This window comes from Salmo trutta, chromosome 12 (genome assembly GCF_901001165.1).
Source record: "Salmo trutta chromosome 12, fSalTru1.1, whole genome shotgun sequence".
Classification (NCBI taxonomy): domain Eukaryota; kingdom Metazoa; phylum Chordata; class Actinopteri; order Salmoniformes; family Salmonidae; genus Salmo; species Salmo trutta.
The window spans coordinates 37632862-37658191 of record NC_042968.1 but is presented as its reverse complement, the minus strand read 5'-3'; the positions used below and the strand labels follow the sequence as shown (position 1 = coordinate 37658191).

General features: G+C 40.9%; 2 protein-coding genes across 3 annotated transcripts in view; one reads left to right on the top strand and one right to left on the bottom strand.

Moving 5' to 3' along the window:
• LOC115203499 (uncharacterized) lies at positions 1 to 25083 on the bottom strand. Of its 2 annotated transcripts, none has more exons than XM_029768221.1 (25): positions 24907 to 25083; positions 23021 to 23150; positions 22623 to 22778; positions 22378 to 22515; positions 21948 to 22099; positions 19553 to 19656; positions 19165 to 19357; positions 18873 to 19010; positions 18641 to 18784; positions 18316 to 18451; positions 18073 to 18223; positions 17838 to 17974; positions 13741 to 13852; positions 12830 to 12893; positions 8669 to 8875; positions 7787 to 7932; positions 7563 to 7681; positions 6274 to 6398; positions 5765 to 5862; positions 5457 to 5593; positions 4786 to 4910; positions 4059 to 4204; positions 3783 to 3885; positions 959 to 1101; positions 1 to 365 (listed from the first exon to the last, which is right to left on the bottom strand). In XM_029768221.1, the coding sequence occupies exons 1-25, from the start codon at positions 24928 to 24930 to the stop codon at positions 239 to 241; spliced, it is 3255 nt and encodes a 1084-aa protein (XP_029624081.1). In that variant the 5' UTR covers positions 24931 to 25083; the 3' UTR covers positions 1 to 238. The 2 variants fall into 2 exon arrangements, with proteins under 2 accessions (XP_029624081.1, XP_029624082.1); XM_029768222.1 differs by lacking the exon at positions 24907 to 25083 and adding an exon at positions 24414 to 24844.
• LOC115203501 (ornithine decarboxylase antizyme 1) overlaps positions 1 to 25330 on the top strand; it is a 35986-nt gene that overhangs the window by 4415 nt on the left and 6241 nt on the right. The gene's annotated exons all lie outside the window — the stretch shown is intronic.

Sequence of the window (25330 nt, the reverse complement as noted above, 5' to 3'; positions counted from 1 at the left end):
TTCAGGGCTCGAACCATCCAGTTTATAATCAAGTACAAACCCCAAGAAAATGAAGAGCTATTCCCTCTAGAAATGTCAGTACAAATATCAGTTACATACAATTATTAGCATACTTCAATAACCCAATGGGTGTGGTAACATTAGTTCCAACATCATCATCATGTTTCACCAAAATGTTCCAAGGCAGGAACATTTGCTACAAGGCAGGAATGCTACATTTTGGCAACCACATTGTGTTTTAAACATCTGTCTCCTGAATTTGCTGTTTGCGATAGTCCATCACCATTTTTCTCATGTCTTGGTATGGCTTGAGGTCAGTTAATGTCAGTAACTTGTTTGTTTTGGGATCAGTCCCAATCCATGTCCTGTAAAAGTTGGGAAGACAGTAAACCATTCTCAAAAAATAGTGGTCAAATAATTCATTTAATTAGTTAATTCATTTTACATTTTTACAGTAGGTGAAGACGTTCCTGTTTGAAGAATTGTCAATCAGTTAAATGTCTAAGCCTATTGCAATAAGACACAAAAACTGACACCGAACTGTCACATAGTTGCTAGCAATGTGTTATTTCAGTTCTGCATGCAAGGGATGAGAAACATTTATTTTATAAATAAACTAACAGTCATTTGCTAATATTTGAGCCCACAATTAATACAAATCAAATCAAATGTTATTTTAGCGGATGTTATTGCGGGTGTAGTGAAATGCTTGTGTTTCTAGCTCCGACAGTGCAGCAATATCTAACAGTTTCACAACATATACTCAAATACACATAAATCTAAGTAAGGAAAGAATTAAGAATTACATGAATGTGGCCTGTGTTTAAACAAACTCAGAAGCAGCCGATGAAGAAAACACATAACGACATTAGCTTAATATTTTTGGATTAATTTATAAAAGTAACACGTTAATTATGAATCATAAATAATGACTTATCAATATGAATAACCAGCTTACCTCTTCAGATGTTTCTCAATGGCCTTTCGCTCGTACACGGTTCCCTCCTGGTTCTTCACTGGGTCAACAAACATCTTGTTGGTTAGTGGACAAATCAAGTGTGAGGGTATGAACTTCTCAGTCAACTCTTCACCCAACAATTCCTGTAAATTTAAAAGGAAAGGATTATCATACCCTGAATAAACTGTTACATTAAAGGGGTTGCTGTTAAAATAAATGTATCTGAGAAACTGGTAACGTAGACCAGGTATTTCCAAACTGGGGTACGCGTACAAATGCCGTCGGGGTATGCCAAATAAAAATGTGATTCACATTTAAAAAAATTTAAAATACAAATATTCTTCACATTTTCAAACAGTACATTTCTATTTTCCAACGGGACTATACATTTGGGTGAGGTTTTTCTCTCGCCTGAGTAGCCTCGTTTCACTGCCAAAATAACATTAAACCATCTAGTGTTCAGCAACAAAAAAAAAACACACCATGTCAAATACAGGTAGCCTAGTCAAATAATTAACATCCAATCACATTAACCGTTACTCTCTCGCAGGAAACCACTCTTGCGCAGACATTTAGAAGCGAAACATGACAATTTGAAAAATAAGCCATGGAAGTTTTTGAGCAAGAATAAAGACGACTTTCGAGTAGTAAGACGTGTATAAAAGTAACAGATACCATTAATAAGAAGGGCTAGAAGCATCTTATATGGTGAGCTACCGAGTGGCTAGGACAGGCAAGCCCCATGCTATTGTGGAGGACTTAATTCTTCCTTCTGCCCCGGATATGGCTGGGACAATACTGGGGGAAAAGGTCCAAAAGAACTATACAGACAATGCCTTCATCAAACAACACTGTTTCACGATGCATCAGTGACATGGCAGGAGATGTTTTGAAACAATTACTCCTTCGCATACAAGCCAGTGAATTATATGCGTTACAGCTGACTGAGTCAACAGATGTGACTTTGTGACATCAAATGGACTTTGGTGGTCAAGATGTGTTGGTATCTGTACTGATGGCGCAAAAGCCATGACAGGGAGACATAGTGGAGTGGTAACACGAGTGCAAGCAGTTGCTCCCGACGCCACTTGGGTACACTGCAGCATCCACCGAGAGGCTCTTTCTGCCAAGGGAATGTCTGACAGCTTGAAAGACGTTTTGGACACTACAGTGAAAATGGTTAACTTTGTTAAAGCAAGGCCCCTGAACTCTCGTGTACTTTCTGCATTATGCAATGATATGGGCAGCGACCATGTTACGCTTTTACAACATACAGAAGTGTGCTGGTTATTAAGGGGCAAAGTATTGACACTTTTTTTAAATTGAGAGACAAGCCATAACTTTCAGTTTCTCACACAACTGGCCTGTCTGGGTGATGTTTTTTCCTCGCCTGAATGATTTGAATCTAGGATTACAGGGACTCTCCGCAACTATATTCAATGTGCGGGACAAAATTGAGGCTATGATTAAGAAGTTGGAGCTCCTTTCTGTCTGCATTAACAAGGACAACACACAGGTCTTTCCATCATTGTATGATATTTTGTGTGCAAATGAACTCAAGCTTACGGACAATGTCAAATGTGATATAGCGAAGCACCTGAGTGAGTTGGGTGCGCAATTACGCAGGTTCGTTACCCCTTTCATGCCCTGCCTCCAGTCCACTTACCAATATCTGAACAAGAGAGCCTCATTGAAATTGCAACAAGCGGTTCTGTGAAAATTGAATTGAAATCAGAAGCCACTGACAGATTTCTGAATAGGGCTGAGCTCAGCTTCTTGTCTTGTCAAATCGCGCTGTTAAGACACTGATACCCTTTGCAACCACGTACCTATATGAGAGTGGATTATCGGCCCTCACTAGCATGAAAACTAAATACAGGCAAAGTGTCACGATTGTCGTAGGAACATTCAGACCAAAGCGCAGCGTGAAATCGGTTCGACATCTTTTTATTATAAGTCAACTGCACAAAAAAACTATAAAGAATACACGACGCGTGAAGCTACGGCGTGCTCACAGGTAATTACACAAACAAGATCCCACAAAACACAGTGGGGAAATGGCTGCCTAAATATGATCCCCAATCAGAGACAACAATAAACAGCTGCTTCTGATTGGGAATCATACCAGGCCAACGTAGAAATAAATAACCTAGACCAGAACACCATCCCTAGTCACACCCTGACTTAACCAAAATAGAGAATAAAAAGGCTCTCTATGGTCAGGGCGTGACACAAAGACTGTGCGTGGAAAATGATTTAATACTGAGACTCTCTCCAATACAACCCAACATTGCAGAGTTAGGTGCATCCTTTCAAGCACACCTTTCTCATTAACCTGTGGTGAGTTATTCACAATTATTGATGAACAAATAAGGTTTTAAATGTAAGATTGCTAAATAAAGAGCAAAATTATTGTTTATTATTATTTGTGACCTGGTCCTATAAGAGCTCTTTGTCACTTCCCACGAGCCGGGTTGTGACAAAAACTCACACTCATTCTTATGTTTAATAAATGTATCGTATAGTGTGTGTGTCGTATAAATCGTATAGTGTGTGTGTGTGGCAGGCTTACACAATGATGGCAAAAAACAACATTTGAAAGTGCGCTGACCCTGGTGCTAGAGGGGGTACGCAGCTGGAGGTTTAATGTTTGAAGGGGTACGGGACTATAAAAAGTTTGGGAACCACTGACGTAGACTGTGATATGTCAGTTTTACACGGAAATGTCTGAAAAGTGAATCCACCTCTTTTTACACACAAGTGCCCCTAATAAAAGATGTAGCAGAGCTAACAAAAATAAACATAATTAGATAAGTGCATTCACCTTCTCCATGTCATCCAATGAATGGCCTGCAACTTCCTCTGTGTTTTTCTTGGCCTCTTCTTCATACTTGCATCTGCTGATCAGGTATTCCTCTGCCAAAATACTTTTACAAGACATTTTCATTCAGATAAAATGTAGGTATATGAATTCAATATACTACTATACTATATACTAATAAATATAATACACTATTTCCTACTTTTCATTTTTGATTTTAGAATCAGAGTTAACACCACTCTTGTATTCAGTGTGGTCATCAAATAACGTGAAGCCAACCTGTCCAGTGGATCTTGGGGTTCAGGAACGATGAGCACTCCATATACAGCATCCAAGATCTCTCTCATGGTTATGTGAGCGTTGTAGCTGCGGTCAAATATGTTGTGGCAGATACGACCCACACTGTTTATGTTGCAGTGGTACACCTTTGTCCACATTAAGGATTTTTCATGGCCTCCCGAGTGAGCAGTGGTCTAAGGCAATGCATCGCAGTGCTAGAGGAGTCACTACAGACCCGGGTTCAATCCCGGGCTGTATCACAACCAGCCGTGATCGGGAATCCCATAGGGTGGCGCACAATTTGCCCAGTGTCGTCCGGGTTAGGGGAGGGTTTGGCCCGGGGGGGGGGCCTTTACTTGGCTCATCGCGCTCTAGCAAATCCTTGTGGTGCGCCTGGCGCCTGCAGGCTGACTTCGGTAGTCAGTTGAAGTGTTTCCTCCGACACATTGGTGCGGCGGGCTTCCGGGTTAAGCGGGCGGGTGTTAAGAAGCACTGTTATGCGGGTCATGTTTCAGAGGACGCATGACTTGACCTTTGCCTCCCGAGCCCGTTGGGGAGTTGCAGCGATGAGACAAGATCGAAATTGGGTTAAAATACAAAAAAAATGTTTTAATGATTTTTCATGATGGAAAAAAGCATCAATCAACTGGATAGAATTTGAAAATGTATGACTTAGGTAATAAGAATAAATACACTGTCTTCATGTATTCATTGTGTAGAAGGATACAGGTGTGACAAAGCGCACAAGTGGAGGTTTGACGGGATAGTCAGCTCCAAACTGACAGTACAGCTCAAAGACTCCATCCTCATAAGGTGTTTCAGGAGGGCCTTGCATGAGAATCTTCCAAAATGCTGAATAGATATGGAATCACAGGGTTTAAATGTTTTAGACAATATTCTGCAAAATGATTCACATAATAACCAACTGGTTATGTGGATGGGAAGTTGATTTGACCAGTCAAGCAAACAAACCAATAACTTGAGGCTGTTACGGTCATGGTCCATGTAGACTATATTTAAGCAATAAGGCCCGAGGGGTTGTGGTATATGGCCAATATACTACGGCTAAGGGCTGTTCTTACGCATGACGCAACGAGGAGTGCCTGGATACAGCCCTTAGCCGTGGTATATTGGCCATATACCACAAACCCTCGAGGTGCCTTATTGCTATTATAAACTGGTTACCAACGTAATTAGAGCAGTAAAAATGTTTTATCATACCCGTGGTATACGGTCTGATATACCACGGCTGTCAGCCAATCAGCAATCAGGGCTTCAACCACCCAGTTTATAACAAGCATTAACAATGATATTATAAAGCATTATGAAAAGTATATTTATACTAAGTGTTACCAGATCAATAACACTTAACACAATACCCCAATAATGTTTACTTACTAAAGTCTGACTCTGAAGGCAAAACAGTGCAGAATGGATGTGGGTCACAGTGCAGGCTCTTCAGCTCTTCCAGAAGGCGTTTGTCCTTCTCCAAAAAGCGTCCGCTCTTGGATTCCTGGATCTTCTTTTTCAATGCACTATTTTGTGACATATTCGTTTTGTTAGAGCAATACAGTAGTTTACCTCAATTTCAACATTATATAAATGCTTCTTGAGCATAAGAGTGGTTTACTAGAATAGTATTTAGTAGTGGAAGTAAATGACTCTGTCATCCCAGAATGACATGCTGATAATGGAACTGCTCGTACTTCTCTGTCCCAGTCACTTTATCGTTTAGTCCACTTGGCAGAGCAACCTCTGGCTTCTCATCATAACCCTGGTTGGCGACGAGAGCAACGAGAATGCTCTGTAGAGGCAAATGAGCATTGTTCAGTACAATTCATTTTAAGATCAATGTTATGAACGTACATATTTAAATAAAATAAAAGGTTATTTGTCACATGCAACTTTACCGTGAAATGTTTGTTTACGAGCCCTTCCTAACGATGCAAAGTTTAAAAAATCATACAAATAGAAACACGAGGAATAAAATACACAAGAATGGAACTATATACAGGAAGTACCAGATCAATGTGCAGGGGTATGAGGTATTTGAGGTATGTACATCAAGGCAGGGTAAAGTGACTAGGCATCAGGATAGATAATAATAAGAGTAGAATAAAGTAGAGTAAAATAAAGATCAAGAATCGTATTATTTTATATAGAATATATGGAAACATATGTCCTATTTGAATAGTTTTTGTTTAATAGATCGTACCTCGCTCCTAATCTTGGATATGTCCAATTTCTTCTTCAGCTTCCTCATCTCCAAAGACAGAACAGTTTCCATTTCAAAGAGCTTCAGACCAGCTTTACTCGTCTCTGGTTTGAAACAACACCCTCCTAAAAGACATGGATAGTTTGAAACAACACCCTCCTAAAAGCAATGGATGGTTTGAAACAACACCCTTCTAAATGTAACCTTTATTTAACTAGGCAAGTCAGTTAAGAAAAAATTCTTATTTACAATGACGGCCTACCGGGGAACAGATTTTTACCTTGTCAGCTCGGGGATTCGATCCAGCAACCTTTCGGTTACTGGCCCAACGCTCTAACAACAAGGCTACCTGCCACCCCTAAAAGACATGGATGGATTGAAACAACACCCTTCTACAAGACATAGATGGATTGAAACAACACCCTTCTACAAGAAGACATGGATGGTTTGAAACAACACCCTCCTAAAAGGCATGGATGGTTTGAAACAACACCCTCCTAAAAGACATAGATAGTTTGAAACAACACCCTCCTAAAAGACATGGATGGTTTGAAACAACACCCTCCTAAGAGACATGGATGGTTTGAAACAACACCCTCCTAAGAGACATGGATGGTTTGAAACAACACCCTCCTAAAAAGCATGGATGGTTTGAAACAACACCCTCCTAAAAGACATGGATGGTTTGAAACAACACCCTCCTAAAAGACATGGAATGGATTCAGTTGCTTCATTGTTATAACTTGAAGCAAATATGTATAAAATACGACATTGTTATGTAGGGGCTCAAAAAACACCCAATGGCTGCCTCACATTTTATTAGACTGTAGACTGCTGCCATCTTCATTTAACCAAATGCAATTCAAACTTCCAAGGGAATGCAAACTGTCTGTAAAAGGATGCATCAAAATGAAAACCACACCACTAGTGATATAGAAACCAAGTAAGTCCAGATTTTAAACCCTTTACAACCCTGGTACAAAATATACGTCAATTGTTATCTATATTACAATAAACTGTAATATTATGACATTGAATACTGACACGAAACTCTTTTCCTTCAAATGTTTTTTTATCCCAACTGCAGTAAACTTCATGTCGAAACATTTTGTTTTGCTTGCGTTCTTATGTGCAGTCAGGCCAAAATAATATAACAATGAGAAATGATTCAACAAAATGCATTCATTCTGATTTTGTGTCCATATTTCAACCACAAGAAGACATCATGATGATGGCGTATGTCCACTGCTGGGATATAAACCAGAATCTCTTTAGACATTATACAGTACCTGTTGCATTGCTGATTCCACGCAGCACGTTGTTGTCCACCTTTCCAACAACGATGGCATCAACAACAATGTTATGGCTCATCAGTTTGGTTGTGACAGCATCTGGTTCGGTCATTGATCTACGGATAGAATTATTAACCAATCAATCCCTTTGTGTTAACGCAATGAATGTAACATCAAGGTAATCACTGTTTTACACACTGAAAAAGTATCATTCTATTTACCCATCATCATTCCCATCTGTGAGACATATGATGCGAAGTCTGCAGTCTGGAAATTGCTCTCCAACTTTTTTCAGTTGAGACATGCCACGTTTCAAGGCATCATACAGCACAGTGCATCCATTGGCCTCCAGATTGTGTACGTGTTCCTGTAAGTGCCAAAAATATCTACTAATATCTCTAATATTATGTGACGTTTGCAGATGCATGCTAAAGAATGATATCATGAATGCCACAAAATCCCTGATTGAACGGTAGCGTCAGCAACGCACACAAAAACCACCACATGGGGACAATTTGAAGCGCCTCCATACACATGCAGATCCTCTGAGTGTAAGGGGTGCGTAACTGGTGGCAGTGAAGTCAGACGCCGTAGAGCAGAACTAGGTAAATAGCCGGAGCAGTTTAATTCCAAAACCAACGGCATAAAGAAATAATCGACATGGGTACAAAACCCGACGCGCATCAGTACACATGTGCACAAGCGCTTACAAACAAACAATACCACACAAAGACATGGGGGAACAGAGGGTCAAATACACAATACGTAATGATGGAATGAAAACCAGGTGTGTGGGAAAACAAGACAAAACAAATGGAAAATGAATCAGTGATGGCTAGAAGGCCGGTGACGTCGACCGCCCGAATAAGGAGAGGGACCGACTTCGGCAGAAGTCGTGACACTGAATGCATCACGCTCATCTGTAACATGTACAGTGCTGCTCGTGGCAACATCATATTGCTGAGTCTCAGTTTCAGTCTTTAAAAGAGGTTTGAGGGGAGTACGTATGTGATCTCAGTACAGTAAGTACTTGACTGGATCTTATTGAAATCACCCCGTCGCTATTTTGCATTCATAAAATAGAAATTAGAAAATATATTTACCTTGAAGGTCTCCAGAGTCTCTGTAAATGTGTGGAGAGTTTTAACTGATGAGTCAAACTTCACCAAGCCAATGACATGATGAAAATTGTACGCCATGCTTCTAGTTGCGAAGTTATCAAAGAGCTGTTTAACAGCATCCAACCGTGTTATTGTGTCATCGGAATCATAGCATGTCTCATTCATGGAGGAGCTTGAATCCACTAGCACCTAAAAGGTTGGACGGAGAAGTATTATTTAGCTACAACAAAACGGAGGAGATAATCTAACTATTATATTGTATAACTTTGTTACATCAACATGGATCGTTTTTGGCTATCATCTTTATCATTCAAGGTATCTATCTGTAAGTAAGGCTGCTTTGTGTTTGCCAAAATTTGAGCCATAGCAGGGGGTCAAACTTGCCAAGTGTCAAAACTGACCTTAGCTTAGATGCATCATATATCATATACACTACCGGTCAAAGTTTTAGATCACCTACTCATTCAAGGGTTTTTCTTTATTTTTACAATTTTCTACATTGTATAATAATAGTGAAGACATAAAAACTATGAAATAACACATATGGAATCATGTAGTAACCAAAAAACTGTTAAACAAATCAAAATATATTTTATATTTGAGATTCTTCAAATAGCCATCCTTTGCCTTGATGACAGCTTTGCACACTCTTGGCATTCTCTCAACCAGTTTCACCTGGAATGATTTTCCAGCAGTCTTGAAGGAGTTCCCACATATGCTAAGCACTTGTTGGCTGCTTTTCCTTCACTATGTGGTCCGACTCATCCCAAACCATCTCAATTTGGTTTAAGTCAGGTGATTCTGGAAGCCAGGTCGTCTGATGCAGCACTCCATCACTCTCCTTCTTGGTCAAATAGCCCTTACACAGCCTGGAGGTGTGTTGGGTCATTGTCCTGTTGAAAAAAAAATGATAGTCCCACTAAGCCCAAACCAGATGGGATGGCGTATCGCTGCAGAATGCTGTGGTAGCCATGCTGGTTAAATGTGCCTTGAAGTCTAAATAAATCACAGACAATGTCACCAGCAAAGCACCCCCACACCATAACACCTCCTCCTCCATGCTTTACGGTGGGAAATACACATGCGGAGATCATCTGTTCACCCACACCGAGTCTCACAAAGACACGGCGGTTGGAACCAAAAATCTCAAATTTGGACTCCAGACCAAAGGACATATTTCCACTGGTCTAATGTCCATTGCTCGTGTTTCTTGGCCCAAGCAAGTCTCTTCTTCTTATTGGTGGTTTCTTTGCAGCAATTCGACCATGAAGGCCTGATTCACACCGTCTCCACTGAACAGTTGATGTTGAGATGTGTCTGTTACTTGAACTGTGTAAAGCATTTATTTGGGCTGCAATTTCTGAGGCTGGTAACTCTAATGAACTTATCCTCTGCAGCAGAGGTAACTCTGGGTCTTCCATTCCTGTGGCGGTCCTCATGAGAGCCAGTTTCATCATAGCGCTTGATGGTTTTTGCGACTGCACTTGAAGAAACGTTAAAAGTTCTTGAAATTTTCCATATTGATTGACCTTCATGTCTTAAAGTAATGATGGACTGTTGTTTCTCTTTGCTTATTTGAGCTGTTCTTGCCATAATATGGACTTGGTATTTTACCAAATATTTTTCACATTTACATTTTAATCATTTAGCAGACTCTCTTATCCAGAGCGACTTACAGTAGTGAATGCATACATTTCATTTCATAATTTTTTTTTTCTGTGTTATCTTCTATATACCGCCCCTACCTGGTCACAACATAACTGATTGGCTCAAACGCATTAAGAAGGAAAGAAATTCCACAAATTAACTTTTAAAAAGGCACACCTGTTAATTGAAATGCATTCCAGGTGACTACCTCATGAAGGTGGTTGAGAGAATGCCAAGAGTGTACAAAGCTGTCATCAAAGCAAAGGGTGGCTACTTTGAAAATCTAAAATCTATTTTGAATTGTTTAACTTTTTTGGTTACTACATGATTCCATTTGTGTTATTTCATAGTGTTGATGTCTTCACTACTATTCTACATTGTAGAAAATTGTAAAAAAAATTAAGAAAAACCCTTGAATGAGTAGGTGTTCTAAAGCTTTTGACCGGAAGTGTATATCATTAATTATATATTAATTATCACAAATATGTATGATATACAGTTGAAGTCGGAAGTTTAAAATACACCTTAGCCAAATACATTTAAAAACTCTGTTTTTCACAATTCCTGACATTTAATCCTAGTAAAAATTCCCTGTCTTAGGTCAGTTAGGATCACCACTTCATTTTAAGAACGTAAAATGTCAGAATAATAGTAGAGTGATTTATTTCAGCTTTTATTTCTTTCATCACATTCCCAGTGGGTCAGAAGTTTACATACACTCAATTTGTATTTGGTAGCATTGCCTTTAAATTGTTTAACTTGGGTCAAACGTTTCAGGTTGCCTTCCACAAGCTTCCCACAATAAGTTGGGTGAATTTTGGCCCATTCCTCCTGACAGAGCTGGTGTAACTGAGTCAGGTTTGTAGGCCTCCTTGCTCGCACACACCTTTTCAGATCTGCCCACAAATTTTCTATAGGATTGAGGTCAGGGCTTTGTGATGGCCACTCCAATACCTTGACTTTGTTGTCCTTAAGCCATTTTGCCACAACTTTGGAAGTATGCTTGGGGTCATTGTCCATTTGGAAGACCCATTTGTGACCAAGCTTTAACTTCCTGACTGACGTCTTGAGATGTTGCTTCAATATAACCACATAATTTTCCTTTCTAATGATGCCATCTATTTGTGAAGTGCACCAGTCCCTCCTGCAGAAAAGCACCCCCATAACATGATGCTGCCACCCCCGTGCTTCACGGTTGGGATGGTGTTCTTCGGCTTGCAAGCCTCCCCCTTTTCCACCAAACATAACGATGGTCATTATGGCCAAACAGTTCTATATTTGTTTCATCAGACCAGAGGACATTTCTCCAAAAAGTCAGATCTTTGTCCCCATGTGCAGTTGCAAACCGTAGTCTGGCTTTTTTATGGCGGTTTTGGAGCAGTGGCTTCTTCCTTGCTGAGCAGCCTTTCAGGTTATGTCAATATAGGACTTGTTTACTGTGGATATAGATACTTTGTACCTGTTTCCTCCAGCATCTTCACAAGGTCCTTTGCTGTTGTTCTGGGATTGATTTGCACTTTTCGCACCAAAGTACGTTCATCTCTAGGAGACAGAACACGTCTCCTTCCTGAGCAGGATGACGGCTGCGTGGTCCCATGGTGTTTATACTTGCGTACTATTGTTTATACAGATGAACATGGTACCTTCAGGCATTTGGAAATTGCTCCCAAGGATGAACCAGACTTGTGGAGGTCTACAATTTTTTTTCTGAGGTCTCGGCTGATTTCTTTTGATATTCCCATGATGTCAAGCAAAGAGGCACCGAGTTTGAAGGTAGGCCTTGAAATACATCCACAGGTACACCTCCAATTGACTCAAATGATGTCAATTAGCCTATCAGAAGCTTCTAAAGCCATGACATAATTTTCTGGAATTTTCCAAGCTGTTTAAAGGCCCAGTCAACTTAGTGTATGTGAACTTCAGACCCACTGGAATTCTGATACAGTGAATTATTGTCACGCCCTGACCTGAGAGAGACGGTTTATTTCTCTATTTTGTTAGGTCAGGGTGTGGGGTGGGCATTCTATGTTTTGTATTTCTTTGTTTTGGGCCGAGTGTGGTTCCTAATCAGAGGCAGCTGTCTATCGTTGTCTCTGATTAGGAATCATACTTAGGCAGCCTTTTCCCACCTGTGTTTGTGGGTAGTTGTCTTCTGTTTTGTGTTTCTGCACCTGACAGAACTGTGCGCTTTCGTTTCCCTTTGTTATTTTTTGTTTGAGTGTTTGTTTGATTTAATAAACAATCATGAACACGTGCTGCATCTTGGTCACCTCTCTACGACAGTCGTTACAATTCTAAGTGAAATAATCTGTCTGTAAACAATTGTTGGAAAAATTACTTGTGTCATGCACGAAGTAGATGTCCTAACCGACTTGCCAAAACTATAGTTTGTTAACAAGACATTTGTGGAGTGGTTGAAAAACTAGTTTTAATGACTCCAACCTAAGTGTATGTAAACTTCCGACTTCAACAGTTGATCAGAATATCTTGAATTACCAGTATGGCCTCTTTAGGAGTCCTGGTGGTCATGAAGGTCAGGTCACTTCTGATGTCTCTCATTCTGAAGAGAAATGAAAGACATCCCATCAGGAATAAAAGGGACATGGAACATCACGTCTGGCATTATGAGCTGTAGCTGCAACTAGTTTACCATAGAAATATAACCCACTTCTGAGTTTCCATAGATACACCTATACTATGGACTGTAGTGCATTTCATTTGTTCATTATTAAAGCCATTCAGCCCTGTACCCCAGCTTTTAAATAATGAATCTGGTTATGCTGCCAGATAACCTACATTATACAGCATTTCACAAGTCTGAAGATTAGTAAAGCACATTTCACTTTTCATGTCCATTACACTTTAACAGGAGGTAGAACAGGCTTCAAGCTAGAATCATTAGTTGCTGCATCCATTTTTGGACTCATCAATTAATGATATATACACATTTATTTGTGAAGAATATAACTTAGAAATGCCTCATAAGCGTAGTTCAACTGTCATATCCCATCTGAACCCAACATATAAGATTGTTTTACTCCCAATGTAAACAAAAAAAATCAAAAATAAATGTGAACAAATACTGTATAGCCTCAGAACATGGTTAAAACTATAATGTTGATGTCATGAATGGTTATTCCATCCACACATAGCACGCTCTGAATTTGAGAGTGGTTACATTACTTCAGGTCCATCCCTCAGCTTTTTACCAAAACACAGGTGGGTGACTGCTTTGTTATTGTTACAATGAAGGATTCCAGCTTTAAGGCCAGAAGTTTGATGAAGAAGATAGTTCAGTTCATGAATTGATCAAATGTTTTTTTTTCATGAACAGACCACCAGTTATTGTGATGCTTCATGTCATCGCAAACAAAGTATTTGGCACATTTTCAGATGGAGGTACTTACGCATTTGCCAACTCGTCCACATTCAACGTTTTGAATTTCATAGCTAAGCAATCAAAAACGTCAATATCCTGAGGAGATCCTTTTTGTTTACAGATGTAAACACCAAGGTTATCTGTCAAGGAGAGGCATTTGTTAAAATACAACAAACAAGTATTTCTCCAAAAACAACCTGCAACCAATCATTAGATGACAACCAAATGACAATAATAGTCCAGCTTTTACAATAATGAGACAGCTGAAGCAGAACGTTTATATTCTTCTAAAACGGATCATAAATAAGCAGAGCCCACTCAAAAACATAAACACTACTTATGTTTCAGAGCACACAGTAAAGTTTCAAGTGTTTCAAATATTTTTGTGTTTTTGTTCTACTTGACTTTATAGTACTACTGATATTGATTACTGCATCGTTGGGAAAGAGCTTGCAATTAAGTCATGTCACTGTACTTGTGCACGTGACAAAACTTGAAATGACACCAACATAGACTATGAGGCGTCCTTCAAGAGGCCTGGGTTCAGTCCAAAATATCACACATTGGATAACTTGGGTTAATTATTTCCCAATAATTATTTTAGATTTGCACATTTATGCTAACATCCTACCCTCTAAGGACATTTAAATAGATTGCAGGAATATCTAAAACATTGGCCTAATTCAAACGGAACGTCCATGAGACATTAGGAAACAAGGCCCAGTACTTTGTTGACTACACACTTTCTTTACCCAACCGTGGGACAGACTGTGTTTGTGCCAGACTCGGGGCTCTGACTCTCTATTGGTTACACAGACTTTTGGCCTCCCATCCTTTTCTAGCCACCTCTCACCGGCTTTGTATTCATGTTACCTGATGAAATTGCTGTACAATATGATCTTGTTGCCATCTGATGCACATTCAGATGTCATAAATCAGCACTGCAGAGCTCTCCCTGTCCTCTGCCGTGCCTTGATTGTATTACTGTTGATGATATCTGGGAATGTGCATGTACACCCTGGCCCACCTACAGCTGCTAGCCCCAATTCTGACTTGTGCTCTGATATCTGCTTCACTGATTTCTGCTCTCGTAAAAGCCTGGGTTTTCTGCATATTAACACTAGAAGCTTATTACCTAAATGGGTCAAGTGTGAGTTCACAGCTCCAATCCAGATGTGTTGGTAATTAATGAGATGTGGTTAAGAAAGAGTGTTTTGAATACTGATGTTAACCTTTTCTGGTTATAACCTTTTTCAGTAAGACAGATCTTCCAAAGGTGGGGGAGTGGAAATCTTTACCAAGGATCACCTTCAGTGCTCGGTTGTCTCCACCAAGTCTGTCCCTAAACAATTTGATTTGCTGGATTTAAGCATTAAACTTTCAAATAGTTATTTGTTGACTGTTGCTGGGTGCCATCGTCCATCAGCACCGGCCTGTACCCTACCTGCCCTAAGCTCTCTCCTGGCCCCTTACACTAGGTCTGAATTTGTCCTGAACTCGGACATGCTTAAACTACCTGACCAAGTCCTAAAGCAATGAGACTCCCTAAATATTTCTCAGATTATCAACAATCCCACAAGGTATTACTCCAAACACCCAGAAAAGGCTACTCTCCTCGACGTTATCCTCACAAATAATCCTGATAGGTATCAGTCTGGTGTTTTCTGTAATGACCGTAGTGATCACTGTTTTACAGCCTGTGTTCATAATGGCTGCTCAGTGAAACGACCTGTCCTGATTTGTCATAGACGCTTGCTAAAAAACTTTAATGAGCAAGCCTTCCTTCATGAACTGGCCTCTGTGAAATGGTATAGAATCAGCTTGATCCCCTCTGTCGAAGACACTTGGACCTTCTTTTTAAGATATTTTCAGTGGTATTGTTAACAAACACACCCCCATAAAGAAAATGAGAATTAAAAACAGGTTCAGCCCCTGGTTCGACCGGGATCTTGTAGAGTTACTCCACCTCAAGAATTGCATTTGGCGAAAGGCTCGGCACACGCATACTCAAGCTGACTGGCTCTCGTTCAGGCAAATAACAAATAAGTGCACTCAGGCTATCCGGAAGGCCAAAGTTAGTTACTTTAAGGAGCAGTTCTCTCTCTGTGGGTCTAACCAAAAAGTTCTGGAAAACGGTTAAAGACCTGGAGAATAAACCTCCTCCTCACAGCTGCCCATGTCCCTTAATGTTGATGATGTGGTTGTTACTGACAAGAAGCACATGGCTGAGCTCTTTAATCACCACTTCATTAAGTCAGGATTCCTATTTGACTCAGCCCTGCCTCCTTGCCCGTCCAACATTTCCTCATCTTCTAATGCGACTATCCCCGATGCTTCTCCCTCTTTTTCCCCTGCCCTGCTACAAAGTTTCGCCCTGCAGGCAGTCACAGAGTCCGAGGTACTAAAGGAGCTGCTTAAGCTTGACCCCAAAAAACCATCTGGGTCAGATGGTTTTGACCATTTCTTCTTTAAGGTTGCTGCCCCTATCATCGCCAAGCCTATCTTCAACCTTTTTAACCTGTCTCTCCTCTCTGGGGAGGTTCCCATTGCTTGGAAGGTAGCCACAGTTCACCCTTTATTTAAAGGAGATCAAGCTGATCCTAACTGTTATAGGCCTATTTCTATTTTGCCCTGTTTATCAAAAGTGTTGGAAAAACTTGTCAATAATCAACAGACTGGCTTTCTTGATGTCTATAGTATTCTCTCGGGTATGCAATCTGGTTTCCGCTCAGGTTATGGATGTGTCACTGCAACCTTAAAGGTCCTCAATAATGTCACCATTGCCCTTGATTCTAAGCAATATTGAGCTGCTATTTTTATTGACTTGGCCAAAGCTTTTGATACGGTAGACCATTCCATTCTTGTGGGCCGGCTAAGGAGTATTGGTGTCTCCGAAGGGTCTTTGGCCTGGTTTGGTAACTACCTCTCTCAAAGAGTGCAGTGTAAAGTCAGAAAATCTGCTGTCTCAGCCACTGCCTGTCACCAAAGGAGTACCCCAAGGCGCAATCCTAGGCCCCACGCTCTTCTCAATTTACATCAACAACATAGCTCAGGCAGTAGGAAGCTCTCTCATCCATTTATATGCAGATGATACAGTCTTATACTCAGCTGGCCCCTCCCTGGTTTTGTGTTAAATGCTCTACAACAAAGCTTTCTTATTGTCCAACAAGCTTTCTCTACCCTTAACCTTGTTCTGAACACCTCCAAAACAAAGGTCATGTGGTTTGGTAAGAAGAATGCCCCTGTTCCCACAGGTGTTATTACTACCTCTGAGGGATTAGAGCTTCAGGTAGTCACCTCATACAAGTACTTGGGAGTATGGCTAGACGGTGCAATGTCCTTCTCTCAGCACATATCAAAGCTGCAAGCTAAAGTTAAATCTAGACTTGGTTTCCTCTATCGTAATCGCTCCTCTTTCACCCCAGCTGCCAAACTAACCCTGATTCAGATGACCATCCTACCCATGCTAGATTACGGAGACATCGTTTATAGATTGGTAGGTAAGGGTGCTCTCGAGCGGTTAGATGTTCTTTACCATTCGGCCATCAGATTTGCCACCAATGCTCTTTATAGGACACATCACTGCACTCTATACTCCTCTGTAAACTGGTCATCTCTGTATGCCTGTCGCAAGACCCACTGGTTGATGCTTATTTATAAAACCCTCTTAGGCCTCACTCCCCCTGTCTGAGATATCTACTGCAGCCCTCATCCTCCACATACAACAGCCGTTCTGACAGTCACATTCTGTTAAAGGTCCCCAAAGCACACACATCCTTGGGTCGCTCCTCTTTTCAGTTCGCTGCAGCTAGCGACTGGAACAGGCTGCAACAAATACTCAAACTGGACAGTTTTATCTCAATCTCTTCATTCAAAGACTCAATCATGGACACTTACTGACAGTTGTGGCTGCTTTGTGTGATGTATTGTTGTCTCTACCTTCTTGACCTTTGTGCTGTTGACTGTGCCCGATAATGTTCGTACCATGTTGTGTTGCTACCATGCTGTGTTGTCATGTGTTGCTGCCTTGCTATGACGGCCTTTTGGTAGGCCGTCCTTGTAAATAAAAATTTGTTCTTAATTGACTTGCCTAGTTAAATAAAGGATAAATAAAATAAAGCCTACTTTCTTCCAAGAAAATGAGACGTGGTCCATATACTCCAACATCCTTCAACTGTAATGCTGGAGTCACTGTCAGATTAACGTATTCTTTCACTTTTTCCTTCATCTTGGCAAATGTGTCATCGAGAACAATCTGAAAGCTTTAATTTTTATTCGACACTTAGCATTATTATCAACACATATATTTATATAGAACTTATTGTGTGATAAAAGCAATGTAAAGAGGAATCATACATACTTTTGGCCAGTCACAAGTCCAGATGAAGCCCACTTAGGGAATGTTTTGATGAATGGAGGCAGACTGAGCAAAATCCTTTCAACATCAGAGGCTCTAGACATTGAAGTCTCTGTTAGGATCTCCACAGAGCAGTTTGGGATTCTCTCTCCATCTTAACAATGGGAAAACAGTAAATCATGCAATTAAAGATCATGCTACGTAAAACTATTAAAAAATGCTGAAGATTGCTGATGTTTAGTTTACCTTTGATTTTCTGCAGAACATACTCTCTTTCAAAGACATCTGGTAACCCAGGTACTCGAACTGGGTCGCAAAAACGTTCTCCAGGTTGAGAGTTCAAGTCTATCGGTACATAGACCTCATGTTGTGAACTTTCTTTCTAGGGTAGATAGAAAGGTCAAAAGTATTTATCACACAGGGGTTTGTATGATACATGTACACAGTGTTATGCCTGTAAAGTCTAGGTGCAGTATCTCAATTCACCATTTAAGTTATTTCATAACGTGTTTCAGTAGGCTACAGTAGAAACAGCTTTAATCAACAGCATCTCAAAAGACAATGGGCACACCTTTGCTTCAGATAACAGGTGGGCCCAGCACACTGGTGCATTCTCAAAAACCTCGGAGTCTTCAATGATTTTGTCACCTCTTCTTTTGTGGAGGCTTGGCAACAGCTCTCTGAAAAGATTGTACAATCCTTCAACGATAGCAACCTAAAACAAATGTATACATTTTATTAATACATTTGTGGACATATTAAATGATATTATATTTGTATGCTTTTGTGACAAAATATATCACCTTCTGGGTCCTTGTTCCAACCTCATTTCTGCACAACAGCTGATGCAAACTTTGGGCCAAAGGATTGCACCCACTGAGCTTTCGAATGTATGCAGTCACTTTGTTTAATCCATCTCCAGAACGTTCTTCTCTATCGTTCTGTAAAGATTAGGGGGAAAGCATGGAATGTGTTATAGCAGGGGACGAAGTCCACATCAAAACCAATGAGACAAGCAAAGGAACCCTGTTGCACGCTTGGCCTGAGCATGGTCAAACATGACAAGACAGTGTAATACATTTTGGAATATCTCACAATGGCATAAAGTGAAGAAAAGAAAGCACTGAGTCCTTTCTGGGATTGTTGCACTGAGGGTACGACATCATTGAAGTAGAATTCCATAGTGTCTGGACACTCATCAGGGAAGGAGGACAAAGAAAAGCCCACAGTTGACTCCTCATTGATTCCACAATCTAGCAAAGTCTGTCCAACTCCACCGCGTTCACGTCTGCAGAAACATCAATATTGACTTAATAATGATGGATTATCATGGCTAGTGATGCTTTGTGAAAGAAAACGTATTGATACCATCAGTAGTCAAAACATTAGATGTGCTGGGGTTTTTAAATGTATGTGTTTTTTATGCTATTAAATGTATTACAAATTCCTTAATGATTAAATGAATTAATGAACATAACATTACTTGTAATGGAGGACATGTGCTGGGATTCCACTTTCACCAGAGAGCTTCTGTCTCAGATCTCGTAGTGTGTCACTTGCCAAGTCCACCTTGACCTCAAAGTCTCCCTGTTGATGAAAAGTTTTCATACACTGCTCAAAAAAATAAAGGGAACACTAAAATAACACATCCTAGATCTGAATTAATGAAATAATCTTATTAAATACTTTTTTCTTTACATAGTTGAATGTGCCGACAACAAAATCACACAAAAATAATCAATGGAAATCCAATTTATCAACCCATGGAGGTCTGGATTTGGAGTCACACTCAAAATTAAAGTGGAAAACCACACTACAGGCTGATCCAACTTTGATGTAATGTCCTTAAAACAAGTCAAAATGAGGCTCAGTAGTGTGTGTGTGGCCTCCACGTGCCTGTATGACCTCCCTACAACGCCTGGGCATGCTCCTGATGAGGTGGCGGATGGTCTCCTGAGGCATCTCCTCCCAGACCTGGACTAAAGCATCCACCAACTCCTGGACAGTCTGTGGTGCAACGTGGCATTGGTGGATGGAGCGAGACATGATGTCCCAGATGTGCTCAATTGGATTCAGGTCTGGGGAACAGGCGGGCCAGTCCATAGCATCAATGCCTTCCTCTTGCAGGAACTGCTGACACACTCCAGCCACATGAGGTCTAGCATTGTCTTGCATTAGGAGGAACCCAGGGCCAACCGCACCAGCATATGGTCTCACAAGGGGTCTGAGGATCTCATCTCGGTACCTAATGGCAGTCAGGCTACCTCTGGCGAGCACATGGATGGCTGTGCGGCCCCCCAAAGAAATGCCACCTCACACCATGACTGACCCACCGCCAAACCGGTCATGCTGAAGGATGTTGCAGGCAGCAGAACGTTCTCCACGGCGTCTCCAGACTCTGTCACGTCTGTCACATGTGCTCAGTGTGAACCTGCTTTCATCTGTGAAGAGCACAGGGCGCCAGTGGCGAATTTGCCAATCTTGGTGTTCTCTGGCAAATGCCAAACGTCCTGCGGGGTGTTGGGCTGTAAGCACAACCCCCACCTGTGGACGTCGGGCCCTCATACCACCCTCATGGAGTCTGTTTCTGACCGTTTGAGCAGACACATGCACATTTGTGGCCTGCTGGAGGTCATTTTGCAGGGGTCTGGCAGTGCTCCTCCTTGCACAAAGGCGGAGGTAGCGGTCCTGCTGCTGGGTTGTTGCCCTCCTACGGCCTCCTCCAGGTCTGATGTACTGGCCTGTCTCCTGGTAGCGCCTCCATGCTCTGGACACTACGCTGACAGACACAGCAAACCTTCTTGCCACAGCTCGCATTGATGTGCCATCCTGGATGAGCTGCACTACCTGAGCCACTTGTGTGGGTTGTAGACTCCGTCTCATGCTACCACTAGAGTGAAAGCACCGCCAGCATTCAAAAGTGACCAAAACATCAGCCAGGAAGCATAGGAACTGAGAAGTGGTCTGTGGTCACCACCTGCAGAACCACTCCTTTATTGGGGGTGTCTTGCTAATTGCCTATAATTTCCACCTGTTGTCTATTCCATTTGCACAACAGCATGTGAAATTTATTGTCAGTGTTGCTTCCTAAGTGGACAGTTTGATTTCACAGAAGTGTGATTGACTTGGAATTACATTGTGTTGTTTAAGTGTTCCCTTTATTTTTTTGAGCAGTGTATAAAAGTATTAAAGGTAGACTTAGTGGGATGACGTAGATGCACAAAGTAAACAGCATAGTGGGTCAATTAAAGAGTGCAAGGCAAAACTTCTCAGCTGTTTTGGTCCCATAACTAACGCCTTGTAGAAGATACTGTGCGTGACAAAGAAAATTATGTCCACTACCTGTACCCCCGCACACTGACTCGGTACCGGTACCCCCTGTATATAGCCTCCTTATTGTCATGTCATTTTCTTGTTACTTTTTGATTTCATCGTATTTATTATTTAGTCAATATTTCTTGAACTGCGTTTGATTAATTAAGGGATTGTAAGTAAGCATTTCACGGTAAGGACTACACCTGTTGTATTCGGCCATGTGACAAATAAAATTTGATTTGAGCAAAGTATTGCATCGCGCTCATCGCAATATTTGCAGTGCTGCTCTTGGCAACATCATTTCGCTGAGTCTACCTTTTAAATAAGGGACAGCAATGATTTACGAAGAAATCCAGGGATCGCACCCTTTCATACACAAAGGTTTGGGAAAATGTAGGCTACAGTAATAGCTGATTTGTGCTTTATCCGGAATTCAGTGTGTACGGTAACAAACACAGAATGCGGCATTGAAAAAACTTCCCCCCACTTCACCAGTCAATGTGTAACCATCTGTGTATGGAACGCAGATCCAATAGAGTACACCAATGTAAAGATGAATTCACCTTGAGCATGATGTGGCATCGAACATTATCCTCTCCTGTCATGTCAGTCATCTCTTGCAGTGTCACTAGCAGGGCTTGTCTCAAGTTCTCCTTGGGTGTAAACATGGCATAGAGCTCACTTCCATTTTCAATGTGCCTGTCTTTCAAAGACCCTAATGGGTGAAATAGAAGATGCATGTCAACACAAGGGATGGTCCATGTCATTACACAAGCTTCTTTTCACTCAGATTATACTGAAGTAGACAAGAATTACCAACCCTTTCAAATGGACGTATACAATGATTTGTATCATAATATACTGTAAAGTGTTGTACCATGTCTTAGAGGCTACATGCATTTGATTGTATAGCTGTGATACAGTTATGGGGCCAAAAATGATGGGAACTGAGTGAAATAAGAAAACTATGCAAACTGTATCTGGTTAACTGACATGTGTTGAAGAAAGGATCATCAGTTAGAGGCATTCCATCAACAGTGTAGAGGCACACAGCTTTAGAGTTCTCAATGCCCTCTTGGTGACAGATCCTTAGCATCAGATCTTCAACGGTGTTTGTAGCAGGATCCATGTCTGCATTCAAAATTGTACAAAAGGGAGTAAGGATAGTTAGTGATGTGATGCTTTTGATTTCTCCCCTCTTTCCTATAAGGACTACATAAAGATGGTGTATGTCTCACCTCTGATCTCTTTCAGCTCAGGACAGTGGGGGTACGTGTACCACAGTCGGAAAGACTCCATTGGTTTTTGTACAGGCATCGCTTGCTGTGGCGCTCTGAGTCTTTGGATGAAATCTTTCATTTTTTCAAAACGATTCTTCTCTACTTGACTGAAACCTGTTAGCAAATTAGGGGCATTGGACAAGTTGAATGCATGTCTATGGTGAGTGAGACAACCAATTATTATTTTATTTTTTTAAATAGTGAATTTACATATGACCAATCAGAACAGTTTACATATGAACAAGCAGAACAGTTTACATATGACCAAGCCAAACTGTTTACAGTGGAATAATGCAGTTGTTGGCATGATGGGATACTTTAAATCACCCGAGTCAGTAACCGGTCTGTGACCTTACCCATTTTGTCTAAATCTTCACCATTTACCCCATCGGTGAAATCTCTCTCATCTTGGACACCCAAAGTGAGGAATTTGTGGTAGTAGGCGTCCAGTCTGTGCTGCCGGAGAAGGTTGTATATTGTATCCATCTGAAAAGAACAATCAGGTCAGACATCAAATATTTTGAGAACTAGTTTTGGCACAAGACTTTTCCTCTCAGCCAAATAATGCTCTGCACCAAGAAGAAGAAATAACGTTCCTAGTTTGTAATTCACTTGAGAAAAACAAAGAAAGAATGGGGATTGTATAATGTCAATGTCTCTTTATTCTCTAGAGAACTGCCGTTTCTTCACAAACTAAAATGTTTATTTATTAGTGTTAATTTAAATGTATGAATATGCCTCCAACCTGGACTGCACACCTTAATCACTGGATATTTACTTAGTAATGGCTGTGACAATAGCTTTGACTGTTTGTTGGCCCGTTTAAGTCCTCCGCCTCATGTTCTGGAGTAGCCAAACTGAGTTTTATTAAGACATTACACATATAGCTCTGGAGCAGCTCACACACCTGGGGTGTATTCACAAGGAACCAAACAGAAGCAAATGGAACGAAACGGGGAGGGACCTACCTGAATTTGTCCAATAGAAACTCTTATTTTTCGTTGCAAAACGTTTTGGACCAATGATTACACAACTGATTAAACATATTGCATTCTAAACTGAAGCCCATGATAAGCAGTTTTAAGAGTCAAGTGTGTTGGTAAAGTGTGGCAATAAAGTGTGCCAGTCAGACCCCTGGGGATGGTTGTTCTAAAGTTATCTGATTGGATTACCCCTATCGGATAGGATTAGAATAGTTTTTTTTACAAAACTGAAAAATTGGATTCTGATCCTCCGGATAGGGATAAGGAATTGGTCATTCAATCTGACCTTTAAAATCAGGGATTGTAGGTCATTTTTCAAAACTCAAAGGTAGTGATTAGGATAGTTTTGATCCCAAAAATCTGGATTATCTCGATTCCACTAGGAGGGTAGATTTAGAAAGGTGAAAGGCACTACAACCAAGAAATATCAATGTAACTCAGGGGAGGTTTATCAAAAACGTTCTTCCACCTGAAAACCAAAGGTTCATTATGTTAATGCCCTGAACAAGGCACTGTTCCCCAGTAGGCCATCATTGTAAATAAGAATGTGGCTTGCCTAGTTAAAAAAAAGGTAAAAAAAGAAATAAAATTGACCACAGTATAGGTAAGCCAATGTGGTCAGTTGTTATATTGAGAAGTGTCAAATAAATACATCCATTTACTTACAAGTGAAATGCAGGCTTTACTATTGTGAATCAAGGTACCTTATTCATGTAGTTTTAATCATGTCTGTTTCTCTATGACAATGAAGAAGTAGTAACACAACCTGTCCAGTAGATGGCGAGGTGTAGGCCTGTTCAAAGCACTGAACACCTGGATTCTGTGACCTTGATATTGTAGTATCCGGATCAGAATGATCCTATCCAATTATATTCTGGAAAATCGGCTCAAAAACAGACAGATCGATTTGGTCCTGGATAGCAAAAATTAGGATTACAAAATCCGGATCCTTCTGATCCCCCAAAATGTTTTGAAAAACCGTCCCAAGGACTGAAGTTTGCCCATCCCTGGTCTGGAAAATGCCAGGCTATGCCTAAACCAAGCCTTCCGTTGGTCTGGTGTGCATTAGTATTACCGGTCTATATGACATGTCATTATTTTTCATGTTGCCATTATGAATCAATTATATTAAATGTTACAGTGAGTTTAGCTGGCTAAATATGACATCTGTGCGCGCGCTAAAGTGAGCTAGCTAACATCGTCAGGCCCTGCCAAGTAATAATGGCCAACTTTTCCAGGAACTGTGCAATAATACTCACGTTTACACATTGAAGGCCTGCCATTGGGTGACAGGAGCTATATAGCTATGCCTACTCAGTCGGTTACATTTACACTACGGAGTCTTTTGATAGCTGGGTTCAGCAGCTGCTCGTCTTCAACACAGTGTCGAAGTTTTTGGGGAACTTTTTTGTAACTACGTTTTGATTTCCGCATTTCTAGACTTTTTTTGTAACTACGTTTTGATTTCCGCATTTTACACTTGTTTTACTGTTAGGTGTTGTAGCACCATCTGCTGGAGAGGTGTCGGATTGCTCACCAGGGAACTGCTGTCAGGATTCCAGTTTGTCTTTACACGGTGCACACAGGTGAGTCCGACAGCAGTCCAGTTCCATCTGCGCTGCCCTGCAACAGTAAAATAGGACCGTCTTTAGGACTACTAGGCGCTTCACGGATGGTGAATTA